Source organism: Setaria italica, chromosome IX, assembly GCF_000263155.2.
Source record: "Setaria italica strain Yugu1 chromosome IX, Setaria_italica_v2.0, whole genome shotgun sequence".
Taxonomy (NCBI): Eukaryota; Viridiplantae; Streptophyta; class Magnoliopsida; order Poales; family Poaceae; genus Setaria; species Setaria italica.
Window position 1 is genome coordinate 4389725 of NC_028458.1, and position 10865 is coordinate 4400589.

Consider the following 10865-nt stretch of genomic DNA (forward strand, 5'->3'; position numbering starts at 1 on the left):
ATGTATCTAGAAAAGTCAAAACGACCTATAATTTGGAACGGAGGGAGTAAGAGACTATGTAAAAACGCATCGATTCCGTTGAATGCAGTTTGATCGTGATGGAAACCTAAATGCCACGCGCAAAGAGTTTCTTCAGTATCACATTTCACTGGACCTCAATACCACAGAAGCATCAAACCCCAAGCCATAGATAGCACTTGGTGTCTTAAAATCTCAAAAGGTTCCAGCCACATCGTACCTCCCGGCAACATTGTCGATACACGACTTGATTTGCGAGTTTGCGACCCCTACAACCAACCAGGTCAGTGTTGTTGGGACATCGATCGACTAGCAAAACAAGAGCTATCCATTCTCTCCGCATACCGGAATCGGGCAATCGAACCCAGATATTGCGAGAAATCACGCGAACCTGGTGAGCTAGGGGGACGAATTGGAGGGAATTTTTGGTACCTGGGATGAGCCGAGCGGGAGCGGAATCCGGCTGGACAGCAGCGGCGGGTCAGCACGAGCGAGGGGAATCCGATGAACCCGGAGATAGATTCGCCCCGCTCCGCCCCATCCTCTTCGAGCTCCCCACCGCCGCGGCCCGCGGTTCACTCGATTGCCCGATCGAGACGAGGCGGCGAAAATTTTGGCGGCACGGCGACTCGGCGGCCAGCGAGAGCGCAGTGTCGGAACTCGGAAGCCGCGTGGGGGAAGGGTCGCATGGGCTTATTTGGGTAGAATTTCTGTTGGGCCGCAAGTCCGAAGCTTAAATTATGTGGATTCTGAAGGTCTGGCAAAAATCAGGGATTGGGCCAGGTAACCAGGTTTGTGTGGCAAAAATCAGGGATTGGGCTAAGTTGATGATACCTGGTTACCTGGGCAGGGCTTAATATGGGCCTATTGCCTCGACAGCTCAAGTACACAACACTGGGCAGAAATTTAGCGCACCGCCCAGATGGGCTTGCATGTACTTGGGCCGAGGGTGTTTTACTCTCTCGGCGAATTTGTGTTGGGCACGACTGCATAGCAGTTATTCTTGTAGTCGCATACAAAGCATGTAAATAAAAATTCGGATTTGAGACTAAATTAATTTTAATTGTATCTTTATATTTCTTATTTTGATATAATTTCCAGACTAAACCACATTTGGGTATCTTGGTATTTTTTTAAAAAAAAACTGTTTTTGTGAATCTGAAATATTTTTTATCAGGAAAAAAATTTCGTGACCCCATGAGCAAAACGTTTTCAGCTCAGAAAAAATACATACGAAAAATATTCCTTTCAGTCCAGTGCGAGTAGCTTTTGGAAACTGCGGCTCATTTACAGGTTCTAATTTACTCTTTATTACGTTTCAAAAAAAATTACTCTTTACCACTCCAGTAATAATCCAGTTCATTCTGCGGATCCGAAGCAGATCATTTCCTTCACTCCCTGTCCCCGGTAAATGGTAATCCACCGATCCAGTTCAATCAGCTCAAGTTGCAGTGCAGCCGTTGCCAACGTCTCTCGAGCCGTGGAGCTGCCATGCCATGTGCCGAGACCCACCATTAAAAAAAATCCCCTCCAATCCATCACAACACCGCCGCTCCAACGGCTAGTTCCCCAACCGGCCGCCGACCCTCCACCCGCTCACACTCCCCTCCGCGATCTCAAATCCATCCGTCGCCCAAAGCGCCACCAGGCACCATCCCAGCGGCCCAGCCCGAGCACCAGCTCACCTTCCTCCCTCGCCGCCGCCGCCGCCCGCGAGCTCAGCTGCCAGCTCGATCGCCCGCCGGCTGACGCTCCGTCGAGGATCGAGAACCGCATGGGGATCCCATCGAGGCACCCGGACCACGAGGAGGAGGAGGAGTACGACGACGCGGTGTTCTACGAGGACATCCAGGCGCCCAAGTTCGTGGACCTCACCGCGCCCGACGCCGGCCGCCCCGACGACGACCCCGCCTGGTTCTGCCTCCGCGTCGGTAAGTGATCAATCACCTCGCAAGCCCTTTTTTCTACTGTTCCTAGAGTCCGCAGGTTCAGCGGTATAGAAGGGCCCTGATCCGTGCCGTGGTGCGCAGGTTGCGACCAGAGCCATGAGCAGGTCGACCTGGAGGCCCTTGACCGGAGCTTCTTCATGCGGGTTCGTCCCCCTTTCTCTCCCGTATCTCCGTTATAGCATCACCCCGTGGAAATACCACGTGAGTTCAAATTGATCGAGCGTGTAATGCGTATTGGCAGGTCATGGCGGCCAGAAGCCCCAATGTGCGGCTCCAGAAGGCGATCAGCAGAACAAATCAGAGGTGCGAACCGAATCACACGCTTCCTGTTCCGATCCTCAGTGCTTTCGTCAATGGCATGATTCTTCGAATTGTTCGATCGGATTCACAAGTCTTTTTTTTTAATTTTTGTAGCTCGATGCTGAAATGCCCTCATTCTGCACCGCCGAAGCCTCCGAGGGCCCGGTTCGCGAGGCTGAGCGCGGCAACAGACGCCGCCGAGAAGGCAGCGGTGAAGCCCAAGCCAAGGGTCCAGCGGATCTGCGCCATGCGAGCGTCTCCGACCCGGACCAAGACAGCGAAGGTCGAAGCTCCCAGCGCGAGGAAGAAGGCACTGACGATGCCGCGGAGCAAGGCCGTCCGGCCGACGCAGGAACCGTTCCTCAGCGTGAAGCACCAAAAGGAGCCGGTCGCTGCGGTGGCGAGAAAGGGGACTGTCGTCAAGGCACTGTTCATGAGCACGCCAAAGAAGGAGCCCGCCCGGACGCCGGCGGCAGACAAGAGGAAGGAGGCGGTGTCCGAGGTTTGTTCCAAGCTGCGGAAGCTGAACTTGGGGTGCCGGGAGGTGCCGAGCAGGTACATGTGTCAGCTGACGAATCCAAAGACTGCTAAGAAGGGTGAAGAGACCGCGCTGACGAAGAGTGCCAAGAGAGGGCAAGAGTCTAGGACCAATGTCAAGAAGAAAATTTTAGGACGCTCGGTGAAGTGTGCTAATGCTGAACCTGATGAGAACCGAAATGGTTGTGGTAACACTGCTGCAGATGAGAACTCACGTACAGAAACTGCAAGACCCAATGAGAAAAGGAAGGCGGTGCTGCAGGAATTGACAATTGAGGTGGATGCAGCGCGAGCTGAAGATGACAACAAGGAGAATGTGTCAAATGCTGATCAGGCGGTTGAAGAAGCCTTGAACAATTCACATTCTGAAGATGAAAACAGGCAGTTAGAGAACAACGAGAATGTTGCTCTGAAGGTATGCGAACTGTGACGGTACTGAAAAACGCAGCTTTTATCTTATAGTTAGGATGAAAGGAACCTGACATGTTGTTGTGGATCAAATGCAGGTGCCTAAAATGCAGAACAAAGTGCATCCAGAGCAAGCAGGAAAGCTCAAGAAAACTACCAATCCTAGGCCATTCAGGCTGAGGACTGATGTGGGTTGCTCTGCCTCCAAAACCTTATTATTATGCAGGATTGCACTTAGCAACATCCTTTTACTCTCATTGTTTACTAACATCCTTCTAACTTTATAGGAAAGAGGAGTGCAAAAAGAAGCAAAACCAGAAAAAAGGCAGCCCTTCGCGGAGAATAACTCCATGGCAGTACTCAAGGATGCAAACAGAGGAGTGATGGTAAGTTGTCACTTAATCAGCTTTCATATTCCCAACATTTCCAAGTTTCAATAGCCCAGTGGTCACTTGCTTGAGGTGCAATGCAGCCAACGGACAAATACAATCGTGGAAAGGGACGAGACAAGCCGCTCTGTGGCGAGAAACAGGTGAGCACTGATGCTGCCAAATATTTCCGGCTCCAGCTGAAATAGCAATCCTCATGCTGATCTGTGCATACCATATACGTTCACAAGAAACAGAGCACACAGATGGCCATGGGGCAGCTCGGTGAGGCCAAGCCAGGCTTCAACAGCATCAGATGCAATAACGCCAGGCCTGTGATGACGAAGCGCAAAGTCGTTGAAAAATCAGAGAGAGTTTCTAGGGTTGCATCATCAGCAAGAACGACCAAGACAGCCAGGTTTGCAGAATTTGTTTGCTGGATTCATTTTGTTGCTGTCCACTGTGTTACACCTGACATCATTAACGTCTCACTTCTTTGTTTGTTCAGTGGTCTCATGGCGCCAACTCAGATTGGAAAGGGGAGGAAGACTTCAGTAAAGCCATCCAGACTGCAAGCAGCTGCTGCTTGAGAGTGAGTGTACGATGATGGATTCAGAGAGGGAAATGAGAAACTGTGACAAAGGTTTTATTGTCTGCTCCAACGACGAGCCCTGTAGCTACCGCGCCAAATTCGTTTCCTGATTTTTTTTTTTTGGTTAACTTATGTAAACTGAACATTCTTTCTGCGAGCGATGTGGTGGAATTCCCCTCCATGACCTGCATGCACTCCACCACACCCTTTAGCACCAAGATTCTTTCTGTAACATGTATGGGAATCGATTCTTTCTGTAACCTGGGGGGAAAGGAATTTGGAATTGTGGAGGCCCAGCCCATGAGGCGTTTTAAGCGGTGGACTAGGAGCCATTTAATCATCTCGCTATCTCTGTTGTTGTCCTTGTTTTGGGCTGCGTCCCATTTCCATCGATCTGAACCAGATGTCCAGATTCAAATCCCCACAGACACAGACAGCATAAATTTGGGAGATTTCCAACTCAGGGTGTCACGAGGAGAGCATTACTGACGCGGCCGCCGCCCAACCAATCCGAAACCGCTACCAGCCTTGCTGGTCTGGTCCCTCTACGCAGAGGACAGCGTCGCCCTTGCCCGGCGCCCTAGCCCGGCATGGAAGAAGGCCTCGACGCCATGGACCACCGCATGGATTCACAGTGCATCGCACGGAGCAGATACATTTCCATCACCACGAATACGGCTGTCTCGTCAGCTCCGTCATGAAGCCATCCATGGATGGCTGGGCTGGCCCCGTCCCCGGCGCCTCTGATCAATGCTGCCATGTACGCTGCTGGTCGAGCTGCGCTGCGCAGCCGGGGGGTGATCCGGTGAACAGTGCCACGGATCCCGCGGATTCATTGCTGCCTTGCTGGTAATAAAGATCGAACGATCCGTGTTGTTTTGGCGCCTCGCCGGCTGCTCTCATTGGATCAGGAGCGACGCAAGCAGAGGCACCTCTCGTGCAAGCGCGCTGTGTGGTGAGTGGTGTGACACACTGACACGGGTTGGGGGTGCCCTACTCGCGTGGGTACGCATCGACACGCCATTAGTCGGTGTCGGATTCCTGATCGATGACGGGGTCTTACTGTCAAGTGCTGTAATCACACCAGTACTATAGCTCGATAGCTGGTGCTCCTGGTAGTTCACCACTTGTTTGCTTGTAGCCTAGCAAGGATTTTGCAATCCGCCTCGTCATTGTTTGCTACCATTTGTTGCTAGCTTTTTGCGAGTCAAAAAAAGGCATTGCCGTCTCGATCGATCGGTGACTTGCTAGACGTTAGCAGTATGAACCTTCTGCTGGCCTCGCTCGCATTCCGGATGCTCCACCCCAAACCGGCCGAACAGAAACCTTGTCCCGCTGCGATTCGCATTTTGGCATGGCACATTTTGTGACCGTGTCAGTTCACGCGTTGGGAGGATTGGATTTGGATTACCCATGGCGCCGTCGCCGTCTTCGGGCCAGAGTTGCACATGGGACTCGCAGGAATGCCGTTAGGCGTCAACACCAGCATTCACACAACCAGAACCAGGTGAGCGTGACGGAGTAGGGGCGGTTAGGCAACGAACGGGAGCCGTTGCTTGAGCCCGAAACATTCCAAGAACGCCGGCCTGCAGCGGCGGAGTATTTTTTTTTTTGAAATAAAACAGCGGCGGAGTATTGTAGTAAAGAAATGCGTGCGTTCAACGGGCAACCGCCGGCAGATAACCTGCGGCTCGTACGCTTCTCCATTAACAAATCGAGGACTACAGGCAAACAAGGATGTATACGTACTGTTTGGAGGGTTTCTTCCAAAACGATTTCATCGGTGAAGTAAAAAATGGCTTCACCTGGCTTAGACTCGTCTTGCAAAACGACTTCACGCTATTATATCTCATTTTGTGCAAATCAAATGAAGCCGAGATCAAGATAAACTCTACCAAACGGGACTGCAGTACAAGTGCGGAAGCTAACGAAGCTCACGACGCGGGGAGCGCATCAGGGACTGACTTCCTCGTCGAAGGTTAACTAATCTTATCTTATGCTCTGAGAATTGGGGTTAGGGATTTTTACGCGGGCGCTCGACGGCGGCGGCCAGTTGTGGGCCTGTGGCTGGCCAGCTCGACGCGGCGGTAAATCGAGCAGGCGTCGCGGCGCCCAGCCGGTGAGGGCGTGAGGACGCGTCGGCGGCGCGCGGCGGAGGTGGGCTGCTGGCCTGGCACTGGCAGCGGCGGGGAGGGGAGTCACGGCCGGATGGGCCCAGCCGAGCCAGCCAGCCTTATCTGGACAGGGTGGGGCCGGCAGTTAATTGCCGATTTGGCATGTGGTAGTACGTGACAGGCAAGCGGTGCACGCACTTTCCACTGCCGCCCGGTTCCCCTGCCTTGCCTCTGCCTCTCCTCATAAAGAAGAGTCCAGGGCGAGGCATCGCGGCAGCATCAGCATCTTTATGTGGCATCTGCATGCACCTGTCATGGGGGTAAAACGTTCATTTGTCCATGTATAAACTGTAACGGCAAATAGGATCTTATTCATACATGCTGTTTGTCACCGGGAAGGAAGGGAAGAAGAAGCCCTGTTTCAGTGGCGAGTTTTGCCAGCGTCGTCGGCGCTGTCATCGTCGCCATAAACCTCCGCGGACCTCATGCATGTGACGGCTGCGTGCCAAAACCCCAGTCCGGCCCGCCGGAGATGGTCCAGGCGACAGCGAGCGCGGAGCGGCAAACGTCGTAGGCGACCTCACTCTCACTCTCTCGATCACATGCGGCAAGGCCGTCCCGGGACTTGGGGCATGTGGGTCGCGCACTGGAGCCTACCGAAGACGGTGAACGCGGGGCAAAGCACGTGGTGCTTCCGCTCACACGCTCTACTCTCTCCCGCCGTCCCCGTCAGTGCCCTTAATCGCCGCGTCGCCTGCCGGCTTCCCGACGGCCGCCGACGGCGACGCCGCTCTTTTTCCTCATTTAGCGCCGGGTTCCCGCGAGAAAAAATCGCGGGCGCCTGCCTGCCCCGCCCTGCCTCTGCATGCCGGGTGCGCGATGGATACCGGAAAGGAACCGTGGTCGCGGCAGCCCATGGCTGCAGGCTTCGTGCGTGCATGCATGTGTCATGTGTGCTCTCGCATGAACGGAAGATACATTTGTCGTTTGGATTTGGCCGTTAGCTTCGTGAGGTGCACGATCGAGACAGTGAGTGTGCAACCGAAACTGTATGCGTGCAGTGTGCGTTTCTGACTGATTCGGGTCTCACGTCTCGATTGCAAGCGTGGTATGACGACGCCCGAGATGACACAGGATTCAACCTCTGATAGTCTGATTGATATGGAGCGGTTTGTTCGCTCTCTGATGACGCTGGGACGGCACCGACACGTCTTTGGTCTTTCTCTCGTTCGCTTCCTTTGTCCGTCTCGCATGCAGGAATTGTGACGCCGGCCGGCGGGATCTGTCAAAGAAAAAACAAACAAACGACCCTCCGTCAGTCGGTCGCATGCAACGTTAAGGGAACCCGACACGACACGAGTCAATGTCAAGTTCGTGTACCACGGGTACGTGGCTGAAATAGACGCACGCATGTATACAAGCGCACGTAGTGGAAGGAAAAACATTCGCGCACAGCCACATGTATGCTTGCAGGTTCCCGACGACGTGATAGAAAGCCGGAACGCGTGAAAGGGTTGCACGAGGGGGTCCTACCTGGTCACTGCCTCTTTGCAACCTGTTCATCGCCCATACCACGGCCACACTGATATAAAAACGCGGCGTCGCATCGCATGCATGCGCCTCCACTTCTCCGGTGACCCGTCTCGCTAATTACGGACTCGACGGCACCTTTCCCCCCTTTTTTCCTCCTTTGATCTCCCTTTTATTATCTGCTTTGACGCGACAAGACGGATCCCGGCTTTGGTTAAAGCCTGGAGGCATGTCGTCGAGTCTCAAACCATATTCAATTTCCGCGCTCGCTCAGCAGGAACGCGTCTCAATCGAGTCCCTGATCCAGGTGCAGTTTTGAGCCGAGCCATGGGCGCAGCCGATTGCTAGACCGTAGGCGCGAGAGAGCGTGTTCATACGACGCGGCCCCGAGCAGTTTGCTTGACGCCGCTAGTTTCGGCCGGCGGATCGGGGCGCTGCCGGCCGCGGAACGGCGGAAGGGCACGTCGTCGAGTCGATCCGGCTGCGGTTTGTTTGGATGGACCAAACCACATCGTGGCCTCGATAAAGGTAAGATAATGCGGATGCTAGCCCCAGAACTTCTGGTCCAGAAGTTAAGCATGGGGATCGAGAGGAGAAGAGAAAGGATTCTTTTGGCGAATCGAATTGGAGAATACCTGTACTCCTATTCTCCAGTTGACCCGCATCAAAAGTCGACAAGAGAACAATAGAAATCGGGTGCCCTCTCCTCGATGCAAAAGGAGATGTCTGTCGTTGACGTTTCTGACCGTATAAAAACAACCGAATATTCCTCGCCGAGACCACCTACTGGTCCCACGCTCTTGACATTCGCGCGCAGTCAAACAGTAGTTTTATGCTCCCTCCAGCTGCCTGCAATGCAAGCAAGGCCGGTCTCCTTCAGTCGTTACGGACTTCTTCTTTTTGAAACGGAAAAAAAGATTTTGTTTTTTTTGAAACGAGTCGTTATGGACTTCTGTCTTTCTGGTCGTCCATGCGTCTTCGACGAAGGGAGATGTGCCATGCACCGGCAATTGCGAAACCCTCATCGACCGACAGCTGCCGCCCGAGCGCACGTCGATTTCATTAACCGGCCGCACCAGGTAGGACCACGTGTACTTACCCCTGGTTAGAGCGAGAGAGCGTACACGATCTCTGCTCGCTTTTGTTGCCCCCCCTGCAATTTGCTCGTGTTACCAGCTACTCCTAGCAAGCTGCACTGCCTTTACCGAGTTACTGCAGCTGTGCAGCGTAGAGGCGGTATTATTACCGCCACAGCTACAGCACGTGTATGCGTTCACGCGCCCACGTGTAGCTGACTCTTTAACGTACACACCTCCCCCTGTTGCCGGTGGCACAACACCAGGGAGCGCGGGCGCGCGTACGTGCCAGGCCAGGCAAAGCAGAGGCCAACTCTGCGGAGCTCTCAACGTCGCCACGCCCACGCGCCGAGAGCCCGCGAAGCTTGTCGGCGGCGGCTACTGGACGGGCTTGCGTCGAAAGATCACGGCGAAGACGTCGAGAGGGCGTGGCCTTGGCACGCGCCTGGTACGGCGCCGAGCTGATCGGGGGCATCGGGCGTGCAGAGAGAGGTGGCTAGCTGGAGGTAGCGAGGCAGGCAGCGCAGCGGAATTGAATAGCGGCTGGGCCGTGGGCGAGGTGGCGCACGGCACGGCAGCACGGGCGATTCGGGAACGTGCCCCCGCCCCGGCCCCCACCCCGCGCGTGGGACCACCGACCGTGCCGCGCTCCAGCTGGGCCCACAGGTCCGTCTCTGCCTGCCTCTGCGTGACTGCGTCCCGTGGCGGGACCCGCGCCCGACAACTCCTCCGCCTTGGCTTTCCTTCCCCGCTCCTCCGCGTCGCTTTCTCCTCCCCTGCCTGGGACGGCCGAGACGGGGGTGAAGTGGGCGGAGCGATCGGACGGCTCCGTTTGAAAGAGCCGCGTCGGTGGCGATCCGGGCCGCTGGTTCGGCCAGCTCTGTTTTAGCTGTTGGCCTATTCACGGGGGTGCAGGGCAGGTCAAGAGTTACGGCTCGGTGGCTCGCTTTTGCAGGGAGGACCTCGGAGCAGCAGATAATTACTCGACGACTTCCAAAATGGAAGTTAATCCACAGATACCTTGAAATGAACAGCAAGGCGACGTTTTCGATCAGAATTGCAGAAATGGAAGGGACCCTCGATTTGTTTCTTGAAAGAAACGTGTAGGATTCTCAAGCGTTCATTTTTGGTAGCGGACGTGTTTTCTGTAAGATTTTTGGGATTGTACCTTTGACAGCTCCTAATATAGTGGAAACTTCCATTTTGTTGCGGTGAAAGGACCTCCGTGCCATGGTCGCTTTCTATAATTGTAGGACCCAAAGGGCTGTTCTGCATACTGCATGAGCGAGGACAACTGTTCCTCCTGCACAGGATAGGAAAGAGGCACCAGCTAACTTGCCCCCACAATAGTCAGAAGGAAAAGAAAAAGGGAAAACCAAAAGAAATACAGCCAATTTACAGAACGAAAAGTTGAAATGTGAAAGTCCACACCCAAAACTTGTTTGGATCCTTGGACTTGCCTAAAATTTATCTCTTATCATATTAAATATTCGGATGCTAATTAGAAGAACTAAACGAGAGCTAATAATAAAACTAACTGTAGAAGTCCTAGGCTAATTCGCGAGACGAATCTATTAAATCTAATCAATCCATCATTAGCAAATAGTTACCGTAGCACCACGTTATCAAATCATAGATAATTAGGCTAAAGTTTAGCTCTTGGAAACAAACACCCCCGAACGAAATTTGGTAATCCACGTTATACGGAGCTGTTTCGATCAGACAGAAAATTTCTCATGAACGGTGGCCAGCAAAAAAAAGTTGCTTCAAACGGTCACAAGCAGGCAAGGCAAGTGCTTCCCCTCAAAAAAATGGAAAAGAAAATCTGACAGGGTTATCACGATGTTTCCCCTTTTGCCCTTCTCCTCCTCCACCTTGGCTCCTTCCCATGTTTAAACCACAGAAGACGCGTAATTAACGCCCAAATAAAAGCTTTACCAAACCAAAGGTCGGAAGTAGAATACTCAACCAAA

The 10865-nt window shown here is 53.5% G+C and overlaps 1 protein-coding gene across 2 annotated transcripts; it reads left to right on the forward strand.

Moving 5' to 3' along the window:
* Nucleotides 1-1551: 1551 nt before the first annotated feature.
* Nucleotides 1552-4512, forward strand: LOC101767700. 2 transcript variants are annotated; one of them, XM_004981551.3, is made up of 9 exons: nucleotides 1552-1949; nucleotides 2049-2110; nucleotides 2209-2270; nucleotides 2382-3219; nucleotides 3311-3400; nucleotides 3500-3598; nucleotides 3685-3744; nucleotides 3832-3998; nucleotides 4089-4512. In XM_004981551.3, exons 1-9 carry the CDS (start codon nucleotides 1793-1795, stop codon nucleotides 4168-4170), a joined length of 1617 nt encoding a protein of 538 aa, XP_004981608.1. In that variant the 5' UTR covers nucleotides 1552-1792; the 3' UTR covers nucleotides 4171-4512. The 2 variants fall into 2 exon arrangements, with proteins under 2 accessions (XP_004981608.1, XP_004981609.1); XM_004981552.3 differs by having other exon boundaries at nucleotides 3838-3998.
* Nucleotides 4513-10865: the final 6353 nt, after the last annotated feature.